Genomic DNA, 27,161 nt, shown 5'->3' on the forward strand with positions numbered 1-27,161 from the left:
AGAGACTTTTATTATTTGATTTGGTTTTTTTATCATTCACATATCTTATATTCTATAAAAGTGTGTTTGGATTTTTAATCCGGCGGGGGGATGTGATGCGTCTAGTGTGTTAGGTATAAGGTAGTGTTAAGTTCATGCTTGCATGCCTTCTCACTTCAAGCTAACACCGGTGGCTAACCTCGTGGTGAAAAGGGAGCAGCTATGCATAAGTCTTCCCTGCCAGTACATAGCCTCTCCATCATCAAGACTCCTACAGTGCCTCCATGTTGGCCACACACGGTAACTGAGTGCCTTGCAGTCCCAGGCTAAACCTGTAGGAGATCTTGGAGTAGTAGGGGACCCCAGAGGTAGTGTGTTATGGCTCACCTATGTGTGGACACGCCCTGGCACACTACGAACCCCTACCCCACTGTCTTGTGGGTGCTCTTGGTTGGGCGAAGACTAAGGGAACCAACCCCAAAATCAAACACCACTGCCTTATGGGCCTGATTATAGCAAAAGGCTAAGAGATGGAAACTCTGACTTCAAATCCTACTGCTGCCTTGCAGTTTTTCTTAAAAGGCTATAGAACCTCATCCAGAATGAAAAGGCGTAGTAGTGGACACGATAGGTTAAGATTACTTTCGATTAGAAGCTGCGGTCTCCTCTGCTGCCAGTCATCGCGGGTTTGCTTCACTGGAAATGAGCATTGGAGGTTCAGAGGGTGTTTATCTGATGTGCAACAGATACTACACCTAAACTGCACAAGCAAGCTGGGGGCCAAGGTGGAAAGTCCTGTACGGAAGGATAATCACTGAGGCCCCGACTAGTCATTGTCAAGGCTGATGGACTGTATGATGATGATGATTCTATAAAAGTGAAAATGCATGTGTGTGTGTGTGTGTGTGTGTGTGAGGACACTTCTCAACCTATATACTCAACAAATTTTTAATCTACAAACTTGAAATTTGGTATATAGGTATGTGGAAAACTTTTTAATCAGTTTTCATCAGGACAAAAGGGTTTCTTCTAAGGGGTCAAAATTGAAAAATTGGCACGTGGAAATCATCGAATTTTTCTCCGTTTGCTAACTGTTTCACAAATACGCATTTGTGAATAGTTCACATTACAGATCACTTATGTTAAGAATAAGTAGGTTTGAAACGCCTTTAAAATATTGTTATGCTAGACTAATGGTTATAGTACTTGACTCACTGTCTTTCAATCTCAGCTCGATTTTTTTTTTTACTTACAAGAAGTGAATTGTTTAGAAAAAATGATAATATTCACATGCACACGTCTCAGTTTCTTTCCGTTTTTTTTTTTTTTTTACTTAATTTTTTTAAAGAAATTTAGCGTTACGTTTAATACCTGCCAATGCCGGGCGACCTGCTAGTATATATATAAAAGTGACCTTGTCTGTTTGTGTATGGAATGGTCTCTACCAAACTACTCTGTCAATCTTATGTCTACACCAGACAGACAAGACAATGTAGAAATCTAAGAATATTTCCTCAAGACCTTCCATTTGTCGACCATTTTTAAGGTAAAAATAAGAAAATTAAGTATAAAGGAATTAATTTTAGCCTTTCTCTTACTCTCTCCTCTCATTAAAGAATTTCTTTTCTCAATAAAACCTTTAAAATTTGCAAAAAATCTTCATTGGTTTCATGCATGAGTTTTATTTGCCTAAGTTAAACAACTACTGGATGACGCCATTATACCGGAAACGACCCACATGGAAAAACGACGATTGCACACGTATGTAAAAAAGACTTTTATTATTTGATTTGGTTTTTGATTGCTCACTGGCAAAAACCCTACAAGTGCACAAGTAAGCGTTTGTTGGAAACGACAGTTCGTTTTGGTGTTTGTTTAAAGTTAAAATATTACAATAGTAAATAAAGAAAATAAGAGGTTAGTCACTGTGGATTTTGTCACCATATTGCCCTGTCTCTGTACACATTTTGATAACGTGATAAAATAATGACATCACTACTTTAAAATAATCTCAGTTAGGCAAGTTCAGCTCGTTTATACCTCTATTTGTGTGTGTGTGTGTGTGTGTGTGTCCATTCCCTATAGGCTCTGAACCGACTGGGCTGATTTTTTTTTTCATGCAAATGTACTTTGTGCCTGGGAGTGTTCTTAGAAAGGTTTTGTGTCGGAATACCTCTGATAAGAATCAAAAATCGAAAATAAAAAAATTCGATTAAAGAAGGAACATTCTGATTTTGACCAAAGTCGACACCCTTACACAGCCCAACATCACAAAAGTATTTGAGAAGTTTTATCATTGAACAAGCAGAAGGGCCCCACGTATAAAACCAACTGTAGAATTTTTGATAAGACAAAGGCGCGTTCGAAATGAATGCTTCTGTTTAGAGCACAATTGAACCATGATACTCGCATTTTGCATTTTAAACTTTAAAGCAAGCCATCATATAAAATACTTTTATAAAAACAATAGTAGGTTCTCTACAGGGCAATATATTGTGGCCTCAGTCACTATGAGGATGCATGTGAATCTTCTTCTCAGTGCACTACGATTGGTCATCGACTAAAGCAGGCAGTCAATTGATTTGATTGAAAAGTGTTTGATTTCACCGATTTTGATGACAATAAAAGTATTGAAAGTGTGGAACATTCGTTGATTCTTATTTGATCCCAGGCAACGTCGGGGTTTTTTGCTAGTATAATTTTCTTTTTGTTTGTGAATTCTTATTTCAATTTTTTTTTTCAATTTAGTAAATTTAAACTTTTACTGTTGAGCCATGGTGGAAGTATGCGCTCTGCTGAGCGCCAGTCTAGCTGTTATCTTTATACTCATAATTTGATGGGACTAAAGAGAAAATGTCGCATAAGGGAAACCAAATTATTAAAAAGTGACAATTTATTCATGATTGAATTTGAATTATTATTCAGTGTTGCCGTTGGATGTTACTTTATCTATGTTAATTATTTCTGCGCAAACCGATTAGACTGTGCAACAAATTTTAGGTTACAAAAAATGTACAAGCCACATAAAACCTATTTCGATGTAAGAAAATTATCCTGATACATAATCTGACCTTTATTTTTTTAGATTAGGCATCGTTTTCATGTACCATAAATCATATTTTATTATATATTAGTGGCCTGGCAAGGCTACAGGGGAGACAACCAACCAAGCAAAAAAAAAAAACCCAAGCAAAATTCATCCCAAAGCAGCAAAACTGAAGCTGGCCTGCCAGGACACTATATATACAAATGTAGGCAAATTTGGGCATATTTTATTGGTTTGGTATATGTTTTTTTTTTTTACCAATTGTCATAAAATTTTAACTATAGAATAGTATTATAATCTTCAAAAAGCCTGCAAATTTTCATGTAGTTTCGTCCCATAGAACCAAAGATACGAGAATTTCAATATTCAATTTGGCTACGAGTATAGATATATCAATATATCAATATATCAATATATATATATATATATATATATATATATATATATATATATATATATATATATATATATAAAGAGATAGATAGATGGATAGCACCATTTTTGGCAAATTTATAAGTTCCAAATCTCAGCGGGTATTGATCATAATTTTACAAATGAAAGCTCGTTGAAAAGCTAATGACCTGGATTGTGTAGTGAACTATGTAGCATCTGCCCTTAAGGTCGCACATTAACGAGATCATCCATCATCCAGAGCCTATTTTTGACACTTTTTTACAGCCATAATATGTTTCAATCATAGTCATTTGTTTTCTTAGTTTTGCATATGAATTACAAAATATCTGATATTTCCCCAAAGCCTTAGTCTTGATGGAGGAGAGACCAAAACTTGCTGCCGCGGTTTCAAATGATCTGAAATAACAGCAAGGGGAGACTTGATTCCAAATATTTCTCATATGTTATATCTCCTCTCTTTGATTTCCATACATAAAGTAAATTTTGCAGTGTATAAAGGATTATTTAATATTGGAGATATTCATAATCGTACACTATTTCCAAAAGAGGGAAGATATAATATATGAGAAATATTTGGAATCATGTCTCCCCTTGCTGTTATTTCTGTTCATTTGAAACCATGGCAGCAAGTTTTAGTCTCCCCTCCATCAAGGCCATAGGTTTTGGGGAAACACACACACGCTCACACACACATGAATATTTCATTTAATCACATAAATTAATATACGAAGATATAATTTATGTGTAAATTTTCAGTATTTACTTCAACAGTGCTCAATACATAGGTAGAGCTAAGTAGTAAGTTATGAAAATATATATGGCAATTAAGCTACACAGAATATTCCACATTTCATTCTTTTGTGAATTTGTTAGGATTCGCGGAATATTCTGAGTAGCTTAATTGCCATATATATTTTCATAACTTATTACATGTATATATATATATATATATATATATATATATATATATAATATAAAGCTGAATGTGTGTGTGTGTATGCCTGATCACGAATAGGCACCTATATGGTTGACTATTTTAAAAAACTGATTACATATAATGATAGAAGATGTATCGAGACACAGGAATGGGTATGTTTGATCTGGCAGAACGGTGGTTCATTTAAATTGTAGTGTCTGCGTATGCACCTGGTCCACAAAGTATGGAAATAAAAAATTTAAAAATTAAAAAAAACAACGTTTACAAGTGTTTTTGATATAGATGTACATAATAATACTTTGATAAGTATGTTTTAACTTAAATAGGGATGGTATAATAAGATTGTGGGGTCTGCGTTTGCGCCTGGCCTCCATAGAATGGAAATAGGCACAAACTTTAATAAAGACTTTTCATATCTATCTGCGTAAGCATACTTTGATAATTATGTTTCAGTTTGAAAAAATATGGTATAATAAAATTATGGGGTGTTCGTTCGCACCTGACCTCCATAGAATGGAAATATGTCACAAAGTTTAACAAGGTTTTTTTTAATATAGATCCACAGAATATTGTGATAAGTGTTATATATATATGTATATTATTGATTATCAATGAAAAACACAGAATTGTCAGTTTAAACAACATTTGTTTTCACAGGGAACAGTGGGGAGTTGAGCAGCGAGATGTCCATTAACAGGTCACAAAAAAGTAAATACCACATTGTTTCATTATAAGAAAAATATCCTATGGAATATATATATATTAGGCAACAGGGTGAATAATTTATGTTTTATTTTTTGGTAAACTTTACCATTTATGAGCTGCCAGGACACTATATATAGCGTTTCATACTCAGCAATGAAAAAACCCCCCAAAAAACGTTGACATTGAAAACGAATGTTTTATTTATTCCATATACACAGCATATACATGGGTGGCTTTATATCCGTTTTTTTTCTTCTTTTCTTTTTTTTGTGTGTTTTTTCTTTTTTTTTTTCAACAAGCATTCATTTATTTTTATTATTGGAATCCTTTGAGGTGAGTAATTTGTATATTTATTTATTTATTTATTATGGGCTGTTATCTCTCGGGGCCCATGGCATAGTGGTGTTGAGTCTCCACGATTCCTGGTGAGCATTGTCTGAAAAAAGCTGTTTCAATCCTACCCAATACAGGCCAGAGAATTAATTGGCCAAAATGTGGTGAGATGACAACAACTATGGAAGGCAGTAATTACTGAGGATACAGTTAAGAGACCCAGCATTCGTATCCTGTTGTAGTTAATCACCTGAAGAAGACCAGAGGATGAGTTGGCCGAAACGTTGTGAAACAACAACTATGAAGATGCGGATAACAGTTCTTAAATAAATAAATAAATAAATAAATAATGCTTTTCTTCTTTCCTTTCTTTTTCCTTTTCTTCTTTTTTCGTTCTTTTTTCTTTTTATTTGTTTTCCTTTTCTTCCATTTCTATTCTTTCTTTCTTTTTCACTTTACTTTTTCGTTAGATGGAAAGCCTGCAATGAAAAAGCAATATAATAATTAATACTTTGATACAGCAAATATTACTGATGGAGACTCGAAATCATAAACAATAAAATGACCAAACTGTCCGGTTAGAAATTTTGGAAATCATGTTAGGATTTGTGAAAGAAATTGTGTTTGAAGGCTAATATTACCATTATTCTTTTTCCACAAACCGCATTGACATATCAATGCGGTTTGTGGAAAAAGAATAATGACAATATTAGAAGGAATTTTCAATAATGGGAAGCCTCACCGAACAGTTGTATACGTTTCTATTTTCTTTTCTCCCTTGAAGAAGAGATACTACTCTAAAAAAATTAGGGGCATCAACACCTATCATCTTGTACAACACATTAAAATAAAACATAAAATAAATGGAAAATTATTAAACATTCTTTCTAATATTATAATTATTCTTTTATATACTAACTCATGTTCACAAATCGCATTGATATAGCCTTCATACTGCACACAATGCTTCAATGATTTTGTGGAATGAACTGGATTCGAAATTCATTCATATCATATAAATCAAAAGTTTCTGTTGTTGGCATTGGTTTCCCCGATATTTTTCTTGTCAGAATTCTTTCTAGAAAAACATATAGTATTTACAGGGGGGACTATGTGAAGGTTGCCAACATCTTAAGTGAAAGTGATTTTGGGGAACGAACTGGGTTCGAACTTGGATGCATTCAAGTCATCAATCCGTGCCGTTAACCACTTTAACCACTGTCACCTCTGAAGATTTGGATTATGATGTAATTCAATGGAGAAAGGACAATTTGAAATGCTATAAACAACTGTTATTTGCAATATATCAATCGGAATAAATATGGAAGAATATATGAGGTGCCTTTAATAAGTTCCAAGACTTTTTTGTACAGGCGTTTAAAATTGTCGTAGTTGCTAGAAAATTCAGTATGCTATTGTTATACATTCTATGAGATGACTGACCAATTTTTATGATTTCAGGTTCAAATGAACAGCTACAGCAAAAATTGGAATACACCCTACTAAAGCCTGATTGTCACAACTGGTGAATTTCAAAAATGCAATCTGGACGTGAGGCCACCTTGGAAGAAGTATATGTAATAAAATTCTGTTTAAAACTTAGAAAAAATGCCACAGAAACGTATGGAATGTGTCAGACTTTTTTTTTTTTTTTTTTTTCCACCACTTATCAAGGCCCGGAAGCTACTCGGGGATAAGGGTTATTGCGTTAGTGTTGAGATTTGATGAAGTGTCTTACTTAAGGGGGCGTTTCATCAGGAATTTGTTTATGTTGGACTTGAAGACATCCAGGTTGTAGTCAGGTGGGAAACAGGCAAAAGGAACAGAGTTCCACAGGCGTGCACGTCTAAGAAAGAAGCTTTATTCATGGAATCTACATTTTGGTTTTGGCACAGATAAAGAGTGGGGAAAATTTTTGACAGTGGTTTCAGCTAGACGGGTCTTTTTCATGAAAGATTGGCGAAGGGAGGACCAGGGATTGGAGCTCAGACAAGCTCTTGCCATGGAAGTAACGATAAAACAAAGACAGGCTCGCATCGTCTCTCCTGTGGGAGAGAGGTTGCAGGGAAGAGAAAAGGGCATCCCCCACTAAGCCACAAAGCCTATTTTGTACTCTGTCAAGGCAGGATAGGCTGTTTTTAGCAGCTCCTGCCCAGATGTGGCAGCAGTACTCCATCCTTGGACATACTTGGTTTTTATATAGATAGAGAATTGCATCAGCAGTGAGATATCTTCTGAGTGGCAGAAGGATCCCACCATTTTTCCAGCGATCTTGGCAACAGACTTGATGTATGTGTTCCATTTCAGGACAGGAGTAAAGGTCAAGCCCAGAAGCTTATCAAAACATGGGGCGTTTAGGATTTCTGGTCAAAACTAAATATATTTAGGAGTCCAAGTTTGGCTTAGAGCAGATTGAAGCAGATCATGGTAGACACAATGAAAGCAGAAAAAGTTCGGCAGAAATTTAACAGATGGTGAAATGAGCTGACGACTTTGACTAAACGACAATGATGGCCTTGACAGAGTTAAGTCCTAGCTTATTTTGTTACAATTAAGATGTGTGTGCTAGTATTTAGGGGTCCTCCTTAACGGTGGTGTCATACAAAATTCCTAAATATAACATATTTGCTTTTCTTTTTCTTGTATACCAAAAAACAAAAAAAATGCAAAGAAAAATAGCAGACACATATATCGATGGACTGCATTGAGGTGAGCAGACCTAATTAAATCGTTGTCCCTATTTACTTGCGTTTCTATGAGGATAGACATTTTTTTAATGGAAATAGCTCCAGACAAGACATAAAGCCACTTGATGTAAAGATGTAAAAAAAAAAAAATTCTATTTTAAGATCAAACAATTAACTAACAATTAGTGTTAGATAGATTCTTACCTAGAAAACTGCAATTCTTCCCCCTTTGTCAGAAACATCAGTTATAGAATGTGAGGACTAAAGGACAAAATAAGGGAAGTAAGAGTTATGCGACTGCTGAAAGTAAACCTAATGTTCACTTTCTACTCTCCTTACAAGATCAGTTTTTAACGTGGGTAAAATCCAGCTCCCCAAAAAGGGGCACTTTGGATTGGGACAAAAAATACAATTTTCCTTGATCTGGAAGAATTTCTTCTTTGCTGACCGAGGACAGAACAGATTAAAGTGTTGTATCAGAACAGGTACTACACTTTGAGCCAAGAGAGCAAGGAAGTGATAGTTACGTATTACCTCCGATCTTGCTTTTTAAACAATATAGATCCTTCGTTGTCATCTATTAAACTTTGAGCGATGGTGGCAGGAATGCTGGGACAGTTTGAAGCGATCATTGTGTCGAATAAATGCTGTGTGGGGCGAGAAATATTGGTGGGAAGATGGGCGGAGTACTGAAAGTTCTTCAGTGCTCTGGAACCTGAAAAAAAGAAAACGAGAACAATAAATGCAATGCTGCTGCTGTTGCTACTTAGTGATAGGACGATTCCAAAATTTTTCCCAATTCCAATATAATTACAGATTTTGTTCAAGATTCTCGATTCCAATACAATTACGGATTCCGATTCCGATTCTTTTTAAATTTCTAAATATAGAGTTGTTTTTTTTTGTCTTTGTTTTTTTAGTGGGAGGTCGGATTACTTAAAAAATCATCTAAAATGTGCTTATATTTTTGCAAACGTAAAAATGCATTTGTTGGGGACGATCTATAGATTTTAGTTTTACTGGTAGTCTAAAATAAATTAAAATTTATCATGTCATCATGAGCCGACGAAAATCAATTTTTTTCTTAAACGAAAACAAATAAAAACAATAAAAAGAATCGTTTTTTTTTTTTTTTTTTTTTTTTTGGCCTCAAAAAAACAGGCACGATTTTTTCCATTCCAAAATTCAAAAAAGTTCTGATTCCCAATTCTGATTAATTGTCCCAAACACTACTACTACTACTACTACTACTACTACTACTACTAATGATAATTATTCTCATAATAGTCGCCTATCGCCATTATACTTTATTCTGTGACTTTAGTGAAACGGCCTTCTATTTATGTAGGCCACGTTCAAGAAGGTTGATATGCAGGATAGCCCAATTATTTTTACAAGAGAGTCATGGTTTTTTTTTTTTTCTAAATAATATTAAATCTGACAGACATGAATTATTTAAAAAAAAAAAATGATCAACAGTAATTTATACAGATTGATGTAAAACTGACCATGGAACTTCCCCAGGATCTCACTAGTTATTTAATAAACTTTTATTGTCTACGGTAACATTTATTTCTTGTATATATATTTTTTTTTTTCCGTATAATTGTCTGTTGACTTCTCTGCTAAATTATCCAGTGTAGTTCTAAACCTAGCTTTAACCCCACACCTTAACTCTATTACAGTTTATTAAACTTTCTTCTTTTTTCTTACCTTCAAAAACGGACGACATGTCTTTCGCACTCAACAATGGCGTCGGGAATTTCTTTATTTCATCAAAATGTGTAAAATCTGCACACCAACGCCTCGTTGTCTGGTTAAATTCGAGCAACTGCTGGAACCGGTAACCCCAGAAGATCTCCTGCTGGGTGTAAGACGTCCTTGCTTGACACATTTCGCCCGTTGATTCCACCACACCTAAAAGAATGATTTCCTCAATTCAGTGCCAGAACAGGCGAAGAAAAGATAATTGTCATAAAAGAGATATTAATTTTCATCCGATATTAAACAGAGTTACCTCCCTTCATATTATTTAATTGGAATTCATTATTGAGACGAGTATTATTTATTAATTTTATTTATTGCGGACTATTATCCGCATCTTTTTTAGTTGTTGTTTCGCGATGTTTTAAAATGTGGTGAGACGACAACAACTATGGAAGGCAGTAGTTACTGAGGATGCAGTTAGGAAATTCGGAGTTCCTGTCCCGTCAAGGTTACCACCTGACAAAGGCCAGAGGAATAGTTGGCTGAAACGTCGTGAAACAACAACTAAGAAAGATGAGGATAATAGTCCGCAATAAATAAATTAAGAGTTACTTCTCTTCACCAAAAGCAAAAAATCAACCAAAAGAAATTAAAAGATTGAAATTTATGCAAAACGAGTATGCATATCCAACAAATATATATTTTGATGATGGGACGATTCCAATATTTTTCCCGATTCCGATATAATTACAGATTTCATGGTAAATTCCTGATTCCAATACAATCACAGATTCCGATTCTTTAAAAATCTCAAAATATTTAGTTATAAAATGGTTATTTTCTCCCGATTACTATAAAAAAAAAAGACATCATAAATGTGCATACACTTTTCTCAAATGTAAGCAACACACCTTTGAGGGGGTAATCTATAAATTTTAGTTTTATTAGAAGTTTAAATCAATAAATACTTATTATTTTATTATTACTATCACCAATGGAAAATTTTGTTTTAAACCAAATCAAATAAATAAAAAATAATTACAAGAATCGTTTTTGGCATCAGAAAATAGGCACAAATTTTTCTGATTCTGATACCTCAGAAAGTTCTGCTTTTTCCAATTCCCGATTCCAATTAATCGTACTAACACTAGTTGAATGTGCATAGAAAATTTTGACCCCCTTAACAGCCATTTTTCTGACTAAAAATCAAATCGATTTTGTTCCACAGGTCCGAATACCCCATATATCAAGTTTCAAGCCTGTAGACTAAAAATTAACAGATTAGTTTAGTAGAGATCGTTCTGCAGACAGACAAGTTCACTTTTATATATTACTAGCAGGCCGCCCGGCATTGCCCAGCTGTAAGTTACGCTTAAATATGATATTTTAATTCATGCAGATTACGTGTTTATTGTTATAGAAAATATTGTTTGTCGATTATTTGTATTAAACCTAATATATAGTAGTGAGATCAAAACTAAAATATATATCAAATATGATTTGGGTGCCATCAGCTAGAATCGAAACCAAAACATACAACTCGTCACACTCATTCCTTAGCCTCTGAGCCAGACTACATTTTGTATTATTAATGTTACCAACTTTGTTACATCAAAAAAACTTGTTACAGCTTTCTTTTTTTAATGTTTTGATTTAATAAAAAAATACCATTAATCGAGCGTCCTAAATTATGAGATGAAAAAAATGAACGAAAGAGAGTTGTTTTCCTCTGCACAGTAAAACAGCGCATATATATATATATATATATATATATATATATATATATATATGAAATGAAATAAAAATTTCTTCACCATATTCCCTCTGCTTCACTTTTTTGTTATCAAGTAAGATCTTTGACTTACTTGTTGTTTCATCAAATACTTTTGCATGCAAAATCCGATCCCACATTTTGCTAATTCCTACCCTCTGATGAGAAGGAAAGTATTTCTTTGAAACTTTGCGGATTAAGGACTATCCACTTATCTAGTGTTTCCTTTAAATATGTTTTTAACTCATTTCAAAGTGTTTTTAACATGTTTTATTAACTGTTTGCTCGTATATATATATATATATATATATATATATATATATATATATAGCACATTGTTTTCTTATTGCATACAATATACAATTCCAACACAGCTGTCCCTGCCATCATTGAGATGAAAACTTTGCCAGTAATGACGCCAACAGAAGACCCACCAGCAGACATAGCCAACATCGTGTCAACCCCTTGATGTAATGGGGATGTGCCTATCGTTTTATCGTGTGTCTAACACGTGGGGAACTAGTTGTCTTTCCAGAGACGTTCCTATTGTTGGAATTATCAATATGATAGAGATTTTAACTGGGATCATGTTTTAATATTGTGAAAGTTGTAAGAGTTGTCTCCCTTTTGACGGCTCCAGATTTCTGCTTGTTTTTCAGTGATATAAGGATTTAAGTAACAGAGTTACTTCCCTTTGTTTTCTCGTTACTATATGAAGTTGTGATTATGTGTATTTTCCCTCTTCGTGTCAAGATGGAAATAAAAAGACAGACGGTCTCTCTTGTTTGTGTGTTAAAACTAAAACATTTTTACATGTTAATTAATTTCTTTTGTCAGCCTCGATATGACTTCCAATGTGAATCTTCTTTAAAACAAACAAGGTATGTTTTTATTTGATTCTTGATTCTTAATTCATAATTATTAATTAATCATCACTCACAACATGGGCAACAAACCTAAGTAACTCTCCCTGGTAAGCGATCATGTTACATTCCCAGCAATTCGGACATAGCCAACATCGTGTCAACCCCTTGATGTAATGGGGATGTGCCTATATTGTTAGTCAACTGAAAAACACCAGAAAGTATAATAGTAGATTATTATGATTGTACTTGTTAGATAGAAAAATATTATTGATGCGAAATTTGTTAAGTTGAAATATTTACATTTAATAGTTCTCAGGAATGTTAGCTTAATGTTTACTTGATAGATCGAATTTAAGTTAACCATAATATAAACAAAGATACATGATAAAAACCCAGTAAGCATCTTTAGGCTACGTGTAGTGATGACGTCATGGAAAAGATGGATTTGGAGACACATACACTTTTCAGTTGGAGTTGGGTCATCAGAGAGAAGAGTTCAATACGCAACGTGTTAGCGGATAGACAAGGTTTTTGGATTTGACACCCCTTGAAGTCAAAATATGCCAATTTAGCAAAATGTAGTTTTATATGAAGTGTTCCAACTCTGAAAAGGAACTCAGTAGGAATAAATGAAATATCCCTATATAATTGCGGCCTTGGTGTTTTCACTTCTTGGAGAAAAGCACTTTGATTTTAGGATGCATAAAAGGAAGAGTTGAGGTATGGTCTTTTGCCGGTGTTCTCACTGTTAACGATGGTCGTCTCTTGTTTAAATCCTGTCGGTAAACTGTTAATATATGTATGCACACAATAGAGAAATCACAGATCACAACACGGTTAAGACGGTCACATTATTCTATATAAAAGCATATAAGATATCAACGGATACACACTTGAGAATCAAAACAATGAAAAGAATATGCTGTTGTCCTAGCCCTAATTATAAATATACACTACACGAATCACACGTTTAACACCCATAAGTTAATAGAGATTCGTTATCTAAACACTAATAATATTGTTATACACGCATACACTGGCTACACTACACTGGTAAGTGACATGCGCGCATTCATTTTTTTTAACTTTACCAAACTATATCTATCTGCTCGGGCTCCTTACCCGGACCAATGTGACTCTCTCTCTCTCTCTCTCTCTCTCTCTCTCCAGATTTCCTTGTCTCCTCTCAGCTGCCTCAAATCTTCAGGATCACAGTTGGCATCATGTGGATGTAGATGCACGTGGATCTAGATCGTCCTATGCTCGTGCAGTGACTGGCAAATCGTAAACGTCGCTACCTGATGGTAGTAGATATGGCGGAAGAACTAAAGAACCAATCAATGACAGAGCACAAAAGACGCTGAGCAGAAGAATCAATCATTGATCCACGGTCAGAGTTAACCAGTCCAATTGAGAGACTTTCATGTAGCTCACACAGGTGGTATTATCTGAGCTATCGAAAGATTCAACGTTGGCTACACTCGCATCCTCAAAAAGACTCGGATTTGTATTACTGTACACATAGATTCGAGAAAGTTGTCAAAAAAACAAATATATAACAAATAAATGTTATCAAAGGAAAGATAAGTTACTTTTCTACCTAACTGGATAATTTTCTAGTGTTTTTATTTAATGTAACATGTTTATTCAGCTCGAAAAACATACAGTGTTTACCGATGTATTGGAAAATTAAAAATGGCACCCGACTCTCTCTTTCACACTATAAGTTTAGGAAAAGGAGTTAAAAATAAAAAAATATACAAAATACTGTTAGAAACTCGCTCAATATATGTTACCGTGACATAGGCTGACATATATTCGGTGGGTTTTTAACCATATTTTGTTTATTTTTTATTTTTAACTCCTTCGAATCTATGTGTACAGTAATATAAACCCAAAAACTCATTAGCAAAAAAAAAACAAAAACAAACAAACAAAAAAAACTACGAAAAATAAATTCAATCATTCTCTGGCACTTTTGTGTATACAACATTTACATAAAATTCTTAAACCATTTTTTTTTTTACCTTCGATAAAAACAATTATTTCAAATTTTTCCGAGTGCATGTCAGCTTCTTTGATTTCCCAGAATGGGCTGGAACTCGTGATTCTGTGGGTGAGCAGGACAGGCCATCTCATGCACATGTCTCCCTCCATGCAGTCGACTGTGAAGGGGAGCTCGTGTTGATAGAGGGGGTAGATGATACCTTCTTCTGTGACCGCTTCTTTTACGAGAACGCCGTATGCAACAGCTGATTGTAACGGATTCTCTCGCAGATCCCCAACTCGAATCTGCAGATGAAAAACGAATAAAAAAAATAACGAAAATATAGATTATTGATAATCATTACTGAAGAAAAAACAAAAAACAAACAAACACCAATAATGTTTGTGCACAGCTATAATTTATTTTGAACTGTGATAGTAAGTATAATTTGCTTGACCTCACTCTTTCTTCTTCACTGAAACCTCTCTCTCTCTCTCTCTCTCTCACACACACACACACACACACACACACACACACACACACACACACACACTTGATGTTGCTAATCTCAATCTTTTTTGTATTAATACTATCATGGCATATGATGTAATTAATATAAGTACATCCGGGGTTTTCCTCCTGCGATGTTATGATTGGCTGGTTAAGCCATAAATATCAGCTGGTAGAGACATTTGGGAAAGATGTCAAAATGTACACAAACTTCACGCTAGGAACTTCCATTTCAACTACGGTACTCGTCTATACTGTGAAATACTAGATTTATTACTCGAACTGAATCAAGATCGCTCAGCTTCTTCAAACAATATATATTCTTTTTACGGGGGATCATATCAGTGGCGGCAAAAGGATTCAAAACGAACTCACAAGTTATTTAAGCATGTGTGTTCTTCAGAATTGTCTGATCTATTCCCTGTTTCCTTTTGTTTCAGCTCGTTTGACTCATCCAGAAATTTGCACAGGGAATAAATATTCAAAGATTTATAAAAAAGAAAAAAAGAACTTCAAGAATATTATTTAATTAATTGGAATTCTTATTAAGTAAATTTGTATCGTTTATCCATTTATTTATTGCTGACTGTTGTCATCCTCATCTTCTAGTTGTTGTTTCACGACGTTTCGGCCAATTATTTCTCTGGCCTTCGTCAGGTGGTTAACCGCGACGGGATAGGAACGCCTTCAACACCTTTCCACACGTTTTTTGTATGGCCACTTTTATTGATAGTACACACATGAAACTCTAGTCTCCTTCAGAGTAATCTGTACTTGCAATAACCCTTATCCCTGAGTGGCTTCCGGGCCTTGATAAGTGGTGACCTCCGTGTAAAAAAAAAAAAAAAAAATCTCCTTCGGCTTCAATGCAATTAATGTACCATTCCAACAACTTCTGGAAGGCTCCATGGAAGTCCTATTATGTGAGCGTATCATATGACCCTTGCCTCAGCTTATTTCATCTCCATAATTGTCTCATACGAGAGGACTTATATAGGGCCTCCTCAAAGTTGTTTCAACGGTACAACAAGTGCATTGCAACCAGAGGAGATTACTTTGAAGAGGACTAGAGTTGCATGTGTGTACTATCAAAAGTACCTATACAAAACTTATTTAAGGCACCACGTATGTCTTAATGAAGTCCTCTTGTATGACACAATTAAGGAGATGAAAGGAGCTAAGGCGAGTGAGACCATGGAACCCTGGATGTATTAATATTAATTACATCACATGCCATGATAGTATTAATGCAAAAAAGACTGAGACTAGCAACATCAAGTCTGTGTGTGTGTGTGTGTGTGTGTGTGTGTGTGAGAGAGAGAGAGAGAGAGAGAGAGAGAGAGGGGTTGCAGTGAAGAAAAAAGAGTGAGACCATGGAAGTCCTATTATGTGAGCGTATCAATGACCCTCGCCTCAGCTTCTTTCATCTCCTTAATTGTGTCATACGAGAGGACTTATATGGGGCCTCTTAGAAGTTGTTGGAGCGGTACGACAAGTGCATTGCAACCAGAGGAGATTACCTCGAAGGGGACTAGAGTTGCATGTGTGTACTATCAAAAGTGCCTATACAAAACTTATTTAATTGGAGGTACCTAATATATATATATATATATATATATATATATATATATATATATATATATATAAACACTAGTGTTTGTAGGTATTTAATAATTATTAATTTCTTATCGCTGAGCACTTTCAGTTGTAATAAAGTCGGTCAACTTAGCATTTAATAAGAATAAATGTTTAATTTCAACTGTATATCTCGCGGTTCGGGTCCTTGCTAATGAAGCCAGACATGACTTCTGTTGCCGGGGTTCGAATCTCTCGACTGGCGTTAATCGTGACACCCTGCACTGAGGATTCCCAACAGGATGAAACACTAGTGTCTGTAGGTATTTAATAATTATTATAGTAAATAATTTATATATATATATATATATATATATATATATATATATAGTCTTTGAAGTTTTTAACCTTTACAACTATACAAAAAATATTTTTTATCATTCGTTAGAAAACCATCTAGTCAGTAAGTCATTTAATCACCTGCAATCACTGCATCAACTCGCTCTCCAATTTACTATAATACCAATAATTTATTTTTCAAGGGATCATCAGTTGTTTACCATGAAACACTGTTTCGGGGATTTAAAAACAAAACAGTATATTACATCATGGCTCCCCAGCAGTGTTGATCAAACTCCACCACCCTTAATCTTAGGAAGAAGACATGTCACAAAAATCTGATCCAATTTCCTATTCTTAATTGCAGTTACTAACCTTTTCATACTATAAAAATGAATTTCTTCTGTGTGATTCATCAATTTCCACATTTAAAATGGATATATTTTTTAATTTATCAGTCTTGTATTTATAAGATTACGGATTAATCCATCTAATTGCTTATCACCCCCACTATGATTAGTATTTAGTATATTTACATTCTTATTTAAAATTAAGATATATAAAGGTTAAAAATATTTTTACATATATACATTTTTTTTTAATGTAATTATAAATACATTTTATACATTGCTAATATAGTTTTGGATTTCCTTTATTAATATAGTCTGGTCAATCTTAAACGATTCAAAAGCATCAGGATAACGAACACATGCTTTATTTAACTGGTTAAATATTTTATTTTTATCCCCACCTTGTTTTATCATCCTTATTACTAAGTTAGAAACTGGTGGTATATATATATATATATATATATATATATATATATATAAAAAAGAAAACAAAAAAGAAAAAAACAAAAACAAATACAAAATAATTTGAATGTTTGTTCTACAGTTTAACAAACAGTGGTTTTGATTGAGTTCGATAACTACGCCTTGGAATTTAAAAAAATTTTTCCCAAGCATTAAACATGATATGAGTAAAAAAGTAACAGAACAGATTTTCCAAGAAATCTCTGGTTGCCCCCCCCCCCCTCCTAGGGGTGCTTTTCAGATTAAAATGGCTAAAATTGACATTTTTGTGCTTATTAAAAAAAATTGACGCCTTAGATTTTTATAAAACTTTCTGAAAAGTTGTAACTAACTGATTTCTATATAATTTTGTTTGTCTATACTTCGCTATAACCCTTGGGTGTGCGTCAGAGTTAATAAAACCACTCCATTTTTGGGACTATTTTACCAAATTTGTCCCAAATTTTCTGTGTATGTCTATTTAGCAGTTTTGCATAGTGCTGAACTCAAATCTAAATATATTAAGGTTTGGGGACTTTTGGGGATTAATGGGGGTGCAAATGATTTTTTTTTTTTTGCATGGTGCAGAACTCAAATTTACATATATTAAGGCCTAAAACTGCACCGTTTGTTTATTTTCACCAGGATTTGACGTCCCCTGGGGACTTTTGGGGCTAAATTGGGGGGGGGGGGTAATGCTGAACTTAGTAATTTTTTATGCTTCGTTCACTGTGCACTTACGGGGACCATGCATGCTTCACTTGTTTTTGTTTATTATTTCACTCTAAACAAGACAGTGCTACTTTGATGTAAAAGGCTACTATTTGGGACCAAATTTACATTGATACTATTTAGGGAGTTGAGCAGCGAGATGACGAAAATTGTTTAAAATAAATCACGCATTCTTCCACTAAGGAGTGTTTTAAATTATTTATGAATCTTAATTTATCTGTAAACTGTATTGAAAGCAATACATCTAGAAAACGGGGCTCTGTTAAAAATAAATAAATAAATAAAATAAACGGATAAAAGGAGCCTGTTGGTCCTATAGGACAATCGTCTCGTAATGACGTCACAAACAAAACACTTTCTCACTTGTTTCCAATTTGTCATGAGCCAGAACGGAAGTAGTAAAGCTCAAAAAACTGCCATGAGAATGTTACTCTGAAATTTGAAATACCATTTTCGTTAGCCTGGCCCACTTAAGCATGAAATAGCTTTTTCTTTCGTCTGGCACACTTAATTTGAAATGGCATTTTCGTTGGTTTGTCATGCTTAAGTTTGAAATGACATTTTCATTGGGCTGTCTTGCATACGTTTGAAATAGCATTTTTGTTGGTTTTCTCTCATGTTAATTTGAAATATCATTTTTGCTGGTTTGTTACTCATAAGTTTTAAATAGTATTTTCGTTGGTCTGTCACACTGATGTTTTGAAGCACATTTCCATTAGTCTGTCACACTTAGAATTGAAATAATATTTTAGTTGGTCTGTCTGGCAAATTTTTCAATATAATTTTCGTTGGTCTGCCATATTTAAGTTATAAAATAGCTTTTTCGTTAGTCTAATAGAGTTATATCTAAGGTTAAAAACTTCATGTTAGCATTCGTGAAAAGTTGAACATCTTACCTGGAGGCAGAGGGCTCCATCTTCTTGACAGATAGTGGCGGTTTTGCTGAATCGTACAGTCTTTGAGCGCAAGGAAGGTCTGAAGAGTTTGGATATGAGGTAGGCGAGCAGAAATGTCTCCAAAACGAGGCCGAAGGTTATCTGGAAAAAGAGGACGACCAGAGAACCCGTGCATTCCGTGTTCGGATGGACGTACCCATAACCAATGGATGTTTGTGTCTCAATCGAAAAAAGCAACAGTCCGGCGAAGCTATCTATCCCTTTGACGCATGGATCATAGCCGGGTTCACCGAGATGTCCGAAATCGCCGTTGACCCAGCAAACTAAAGCCCAAACGAGCGTAAAAAGAAAGAAAACGAGAAAATACAGAATGAAAAAGAAGAAAAATGCCCAACGCCATTTTAAATCCACGAATGTGATGAAAATGTCCCTGAAGAAAACGATTGGTTTCCTCCCTCGGTAGCCGATTATATAATGGCCCCTTTTGTCTACGACAGCAATGCGTCTCTTTGTGGAATGTTTTCGACGTAAAGACGGTACTTTGGGGAATTGAATCTGACCAAAGAGTGCTTCGCGCAGGGAGCCGACGGTTTTTTCTTGTCGCTGCCGTCCGTATTGGGTACATCGCTCATAAATACCACCGACATTTTCTTGTCTGTTCGAAGACATTGACGTCATCTTGTACTATGTAAAAAAAATGTCGCACAAATATTTATTGTATATCTGTCTCTTCTTGCTTTTTTTTTTCGTTTTGTTTTTAATTTTAATGTTTTAGCAAATTACTTTATACTTTGGAAGCTGCTAAATATATTTAGAATATGTGTATGTCTAAAAATATAAACAGTTATATTTTTTATCTCGCAGAATTCCGCCTTTTTTTTTTTTAGGGAGGAGTCACAAGCAAGGGTCTGTATCTGTAAGCTAGAACAGGGTGTTTTTATTGGTTGACATTTAATGCCAAGTTCATCCTACGTGTGTGTGTGTGTGTGTGTGTATATATATATATATATATATATATATATATATATATATATATATATATATATATATATATATATATATATACTCTTCCCTTTTGATATATATATATATTCTTCCCTTTATATATATATATATATATATATATATATATATATATGTGTATATATATATTCTTCCCTTTATATATATATATATATATGTATATATATATTCTTCCCTTTATATATATATATATATATATATATATATATATATATATATATATATATATATATTCTTCCCTTTATATATATATATATATATATATATATTCTTCCCTTTATATATATATATATATATATATATATATATATATATATATATATATATATATTCTTCCCTTTAGATAGACATGAAAATTAAGTAGAAGGATATATACGTGTGTATGTGTGTGTACGAGAATCGTTCCAAAAGTAAAGCCTCCTATTTTTTAACTAAGAAAGTTGAAGAGCTATGAAGACGGGAGTGGAACCATTAAAACGAGTGACGTTTCATGCACGAGAATTTATTTTTCTACATAGTCACCATCATTCTTAATGCACTTTGCCAGGAATTCAATGATGCTTTTCTGCTTTTGATGCAGGTCACGAATGGATAAGTTCAGTCATCATAACAATGCAGTTTGGAATTCCGTCTGATCCGTTTGAGTGGAATAAAAATTGGAGCGCCTCTCGTATATATATATATATATATATATATATATATATATATATATATATATATATATATATATATATATTGTTCAGACGATTAATCGGAATTGAGAATAGGAAGTATTGGAGATTTTGGAGGTATTGGAATTGATATCAGAACCGGAAAAATTGATGCCTATTTTCCAATCCCAAAAACGATTCTTTTAATTGTCTTCTTTATTTGATTTTGTTTAAAACAAAATCTTCCACTGTTAGTTCTAATGAAAAAATAATATATATTTATTGCTTTTAAGCTACCAGTAAAACTAAATTCTATAAATTACCACCTCACCACAAGTGTATTTTTACGTTTGAGAAAATATATGCACATTTAACCTATGTTTTTATGGTAATCAAGAAAAATAACAATTCTATAGTTAAATATTTAGATATCTATAAAGAATCAAAATCGGTAATTGTATTAGAATCAGGAAAAATATTTTAATTGTCCTATCATTAATATATATATATATATATATATATATATATATATATATATATATATATATATATATATATATAAGATAAAAATTACAATTAAATTTACCAAAATGATCCAAGATGGTAAAATTAAAGTAATACGAGTAAACAGTTAATAAAACATGTTAAAAAACACTTTGAAATGAGTTAAAAACATATTTAATCTGAAAAGGAAACACTAGATAAGTGGATAGTCCTTAATCTGCAGAGTTTCGAAGAAATACTTTCCTTCTCATCAGAGGGTAGGAATTAGCAAAATGCGGGATCGGATTTTGCATGCAAAAGTATTTGATGAAACAACAAGTAAGTCAAAGATCTTACTTGATAACAAAAAAAGTGAAGCAGATGGAATATGGTGAAGAAAAAGGTGATTACACATGAATGAATAGTCTGGTGGAAGATAAATAATCCAGTGACGGTAAAATCCAAATATATAACTTCAAGAAAGTTAATTGAATTTCCATTTGCACAAGTAAAATCCAAGGAAATCCCGTAATTAGAAGAAGATGGTCCATAATAATCCAAAGGCAGAAATCCATGGTATAATTCACAAAAATGTGTACAAGAAAAAAAGGAAAAAATTCCAATAATATTAATAAAAGAAAAATAAGATATGCTTTTCACTCTACTGCTGAGACATAAATATGAATAAGAAAGATCAGGGAAGAAAAAAAAAAATGGTGATAGAGTTAAATATAAAATAGAGAAACAAAAGTCAAAATGATCCAGACAGGAAATGTTAAAGGCACGAAAAAAATTATTAAAGGCGCGAAAAAAATATATAGGGCAAAATAATATAGGTCAACTGAAATGTACAGGTCATCACTTAAAAAAATGTCAGCAAGAGTTGTTAGAAGACACTAAATGGAAAATAAATAAATAAATTAGTAAATAAATAGAAAATAAATAAATAAAAAATGAAATATAAAATAAAAAATAAGAATTATTTAAAGGGAGAGGATGGCCGGTATCTGCAAATTCAGGAAAAAGCAAGAAAAAAAGTAAGTAAATGCATATAGTAAAACATAAGTAAATATACATACAAGATATGAAAGTGTGGGTAGATTGATATATTAGATAGATAGGAAAGTTTAAAGAATAAATCAGAAAATGCAGATAAAAACCGGCCATGCAAAGGAGAGATAAAGAATTATATATATATATATATATATATATATATATATATATATATATATATATATATATATATATATATATATATATCCTCCAAACCTCTGGCCTTGATGGAGGGGAGACTAAAACTTGCTGCTATGGTTTCAAATGATCTGAAATAACAGCAAAGGGAGACTTGATTCCAAATACATCTCCTATCTTATATCTTCCCTCTTTTTTGAAATAGGGTACGATTATGATTGTCTCCAGTATAAAATAAGCCTTATACACCGTGGAATTTATTTTATGTATGAAATCAGAAATATTCGGAATCAAGTCTACCTTGCTGTTATTTAAAATCATTTGAAACTATAGCAGCAAGTGTTAGTCTCCCCTCCATCAAGGCCAGAGATTTTGGGGAAATATAAGATATTTTGTAATTCATATGCAAAACTAGGAAAACAAATGACAATGATTGAAACATTTTATGGCCGTAAAAAAGTGGCGACAATAGGCTCTGGATGATGGATGATCCTCTTCATATGCAACCTTAAGGGCAAATGTCACATAGCCCACTACACAATTCAGGTCATTAACTTTCCAACGAGTCTTCATTTGTTAAATTCTGATCAATAGTCACTGAGATTTGGAACTTATAAAACTGGCAAAAAAGGTGCTCTCTCTCTCTGTCTCTCTCTGTATATATATATATATATATATATATATAGTTTTGGAAGTTTTTTTACCCTAAAAGTTATGCTCATAGCTAAATTGAATATTGAAATGCTCATATCTTTGGTTCAATGGGACAAAACTACATGAAAATTTCCAGGCTTTTTGAAGATTATAATACTATTCTATGGTTAAAATTTTATGACAATTGGTAAAAAATAATCTATATTTTCAAACCAATAAAATATGCCCAAATTTGCCTACATATATATAGTGTCATAGCAAGCCAGCTTTAGTTTTGTTGCTTTGGGATGAATTTTGCTTGGGGTTATTTTGCTTGATTGTCTCCCCTGTGGCCTTGCCAGCCCACTAATAAACATTATTTGCTACATATGCGCATATATGTTTTTACTGTACCTTATTTAGATAGACAGCTTCATCTCTAAAGGAGTTGCAGCAGAAACATGTATGCACATATGTAGCCAATAATGTTTGTACAAATAAAAATGCTAAAAATTACGCTCTGCTTAGGGATAAACACCAGAGTTTCAGTGGTTTTACATCTAAGCAATCATTATATTGTGTAGATTGGATTCTAGATTCTTCCTGTACATATTCAGAGAGAGAGAGAGAGAGAGAGAGAGAGAGAGAGAGAGAGAGAGAGAGAGATTACTTTTGTTGACTCCAAATAAATCATATTGCTACTTGGACGTAAGGGGCTACTATTTGGGACCATATCTTCAGGGAAACTACGTAGGAAGTTGGGCAGCGAGATGTTTTTTCATATTATACTTGAACTTCTGCATGCAGTACAGTCAGGGAAGCAGGAGATCAGGAAGGAATTCCAAAGTCTAGCAGCTCGATGAAAGAAACTATCAGAACAGAAGGATTTTTGGCATCTAGAGATCTCTGTAGTGAAGGGGTGGAATTTTGCTGCTTGTTTGGGTTAGTCAGAGATATTTACGTCAAGGGTGCTATGATTTCATCAAAGCACATTCTATTAAAATACTTGTAAAATAGGCACAGGGATGCAACATTCTGGTGATGGGACAGGGGTTGGAATTTGTTTGATAGTGTGGGACCTATTAAGTTGAAGATTCTGTTCTAATATATATATATATATATATATATATATATATATATATATATATATATATATATATATATATATATATATGTATGTGAGTTTGTTACCCATCGACTCTTAAACGACTAAGCAGATTATTTTGAGATTTCACACAAATGTACTTTATGTGTCTAGGAGTGTTCTTGGATAGGTTTTGTTACGGAAGGCTCCTGATAAGTATCGAAAATCGATAATTGAAAAAATCTGATTAAAGAAAGGGCAGTTCGATTTTGACCAAAGTTAACATCCTTATATAGCCTAACATCACAAGTGTGTTTGAAAATTTTTATCACCGCACAAGCAAAAGGGCCCCACATATAAAATCAACAGTAGGTTCTATAAGACAGGGGCGTGTTTGAAATGAATGTTTCTCTTTAGAGCATTATTGAACAATGATACTTGACTTTTGTATCTAAACTTTAATGAAAGTCATTATATAAAAACAATTTTATAAAATCAACAGTAGATTCTCTACAGTGCAATGGTGGCTATAATGTATTATGGACTAAGTCGCTATGGGGAGACATGTGAAGCTTTCTCCTGGTGCAATGCGGTGGGTCCTTGACTAGAGCAGACAATCAATGGATTTGATTGAAAAAAAAAAGATCAATTTCACTGATTTCGATGACAATAAAAGTATTGGAATTGTAAAACATTCGTTAATCCTCATTCAATTCCAGGCAACGTCGCGTGAAATGAATTAGTGAAGATCCCCTCCCCCGGAAAGATTTGCACGTTTTTTTTTGTTGTTTTTTTTTCAGTGAATCACTTCTTACGACAAGATTTGGAATGCTATTTTCAGATTGAACTTTAAAATACAAAAATCTGGATATAATTTTTTTTTATTTTGGAGGGGGGGTGTCATATCCGTATATACATTTGACTTTCAAACCTTTTCTCTGGGTTATTTTTCGAGCCTGGACCTGGATATATATATATATATATATATATATATATATATATATATATATATATATATATAACTATTTCATTTATTCACATAAATTTACTATACGAAAGTATAGATTTATGCGTAAACTTTAAGTATTTACTTAAAAGTGCTCAATACGTAGGTAGAGCTAGTTAGTAATTTATAAAATATATATGGCGATTAAGCTACACTGAATATTCTGCGTTTCATCCAACTATAGGATTCGTCAGGCTTATGCGCATAAGCCTGACGAATCCTATAGTTGGATGAAACGCAGAATATTCAGTGTAGCTTAATCGCCATATATATTTTATAAATTACTATATATATATATATATATATATATATATATATATATATATATGTATATATATATATATATATATAATGCCTACAGATACTAGTATTTCATCCTTTCAGTAATCATCAGTGAAAAAAGACACGATTACTACCGGTCAGAAGATTCGAACCCAGACATATATATATATATATATATATTGGAATCAGAGATAACTTCGTGTCTGGGTTCGAATCTTCTGACCGGTAGTAATCGTGTCTTTTTTCACTGATGATTACTGAAAGGATGAAACACTAGTATCTGTAGGCATATATATATATATATATATATATATATATATTGATGTAATAATTATGTCAGCCCCTTTAAGAAACTCTGTTCTTATTGTTGAGCACTTTAAAGTTGAAATAGAAAGTCGGTCACCTAAGCTCACATGCAAAGATCATGATGTTATAATCATTAGATCACTATGGCCGGATGTTACGATATTGAAAAAAATAAATATTGAAATTTCAACGATATTTCTCATGGTTGAGATTAGCCGTGAGGTTTGTTTCTTGCTAATGAAGTCAGAGATGTGGTCGACCGGTAGTAATCATGTCACACTGCACTGATGATTCCCGAAAGGATGAAATACTAGTGTCTGTAGGTATTAAAAATTATTATTGCAATAATTATAGTCAGTTTCATACTAATGCGGCTAAACAGCCCTGTGCGTTAATTGTATATATATATATATATATTATTAATTATTAATTACCATTTCCACTATATATATATATATATATATATATTATATGTGTGTTGTATGTGTGTGTTATATGTGTGTTGCATGTATGTGTGGGTGGAGGTAGATTAAAAGGCACCGGTCAGTACTTGGTTGACCATAGCTAAGGTTATTAACTTACAGACTCTAAGACAAGAAAACTAAACTCTCAAGTACCCTATGCCATAAAAAGCCAAAAGTTAGGTTGGATGGGGGAAGGGGAAAAGAAAAAAGATGTTTATTATCTTCAAAGACCTCACTCATCCTTTTACCGTTTTTTGTTTTTTTTTACTCCCACCCAGGTTGTATTTTAACTTGATAAACGAAATAGAAAAATGTATTTGGTGGAAATGTCACTTTTGAAGGTAATTCTTGGCCTGAAGACGTAATCCCCCAACGTGGGTGATTACAGAAACATGTATGCACATATGTAGCCATTAATGTTTGTATAAATAAAATTAATATATATATATATATAAAACGCATATTTGCTCTACAACAGCATCGAGCACTTTCTTCAGTTTTTATTAATTCCCATTTCCACTATATATATATATATATATATATATATATATATATATATATATATATAGTAATTTACAAAATATATATGGCGATTAAGCTACACTGAATATTCTGCGTTTCATCCACTATAGGATTCGTCAGGCTTGTGCGCGAATTCTGTGGTTGTTTCTTGTTTTTATATATGTTGACGAATCCTATAATGGATGAAACGCAGAATATTCAGTGTAGCTTAATCGCCATATATATTTTATAAATTACTAACT

General features: G+C 33.2%; 1 protein-coding gene and 1 long non-coding RNA gene across 3 annotated transcripts in view; one reads left to right on the forward strand and one right to left on the reverse strand.

Annotated features, from left to right (window-relative positions):
• Positions 1-27,161, forward strand: part of LOC145255651 (uncharacterized) — an 89,740-nt gene that overhangs the window by 44,378 nt on the left and 18,201 nt on the right. Inside the window, exon 2 of the long non-coding RNA XR_013863883.1 lies at positions 13,616-14,869. This is a non-coding gene — a long non-coding RNA (uncharacterized LOC145255651). The remainder of the gene's footprint in view (positions 1-13,615; positions 14,870-27,161) is intronic.
• The window catches only part of LOC145255649 (putative tRNA (uracil-O(2)-)-methyltransferase), a 93,567-nt gene continuing 71,647 nt past the window's right edge, over positions 5,242-27,161 (reverse strand). The window contains exons 11-15 of one of the 2 annotated variants that reach the window (XM_080114191.1): positions 19,276-19,598; positions 14,473-14,737; positions 9,815-10,018; positions 8,636-8,816; positions 5,242-5,893 (exon numbers count right to left, since the gene is read on the reverse strand). In XM_080114191.1, the coding sequence (XP_079970317.1) occupies positions 5,881-5,893; positions 8,636-8,816; positions 9,815-10,018; positions 14,473-14,737; positions 19,276-19,598 (986 nt within the window). In that variant the 3' untranslated portion in view covers positions 5,242-5,880. The remainder of the gene's footprint in view (positions 5,894-8,635; positions 8,817-9,814; positions 10,019-14,472; positions 14,738-19,275; positions 19,599-27,161) is intronic. The other variant, XM_080114192.1, reaches the window with a different exon arrangement.

The sequence above is a fragment of the Euprymna scolopes genome, chromosome 31, assembly GCF_053919585.1.
Source record: "Euprymna scolopes isolate OS-2025 chromosome 31, ASM5391958v1, whole genome shotgun sequence".
In the NCBI taxonomy this organism is placed as follows: Eukaryota; Metazoa; Mollusca; class Cephalopoda; order Sepiida; family Sepiolidae; genus Euprymna; species Euprymna scolopes.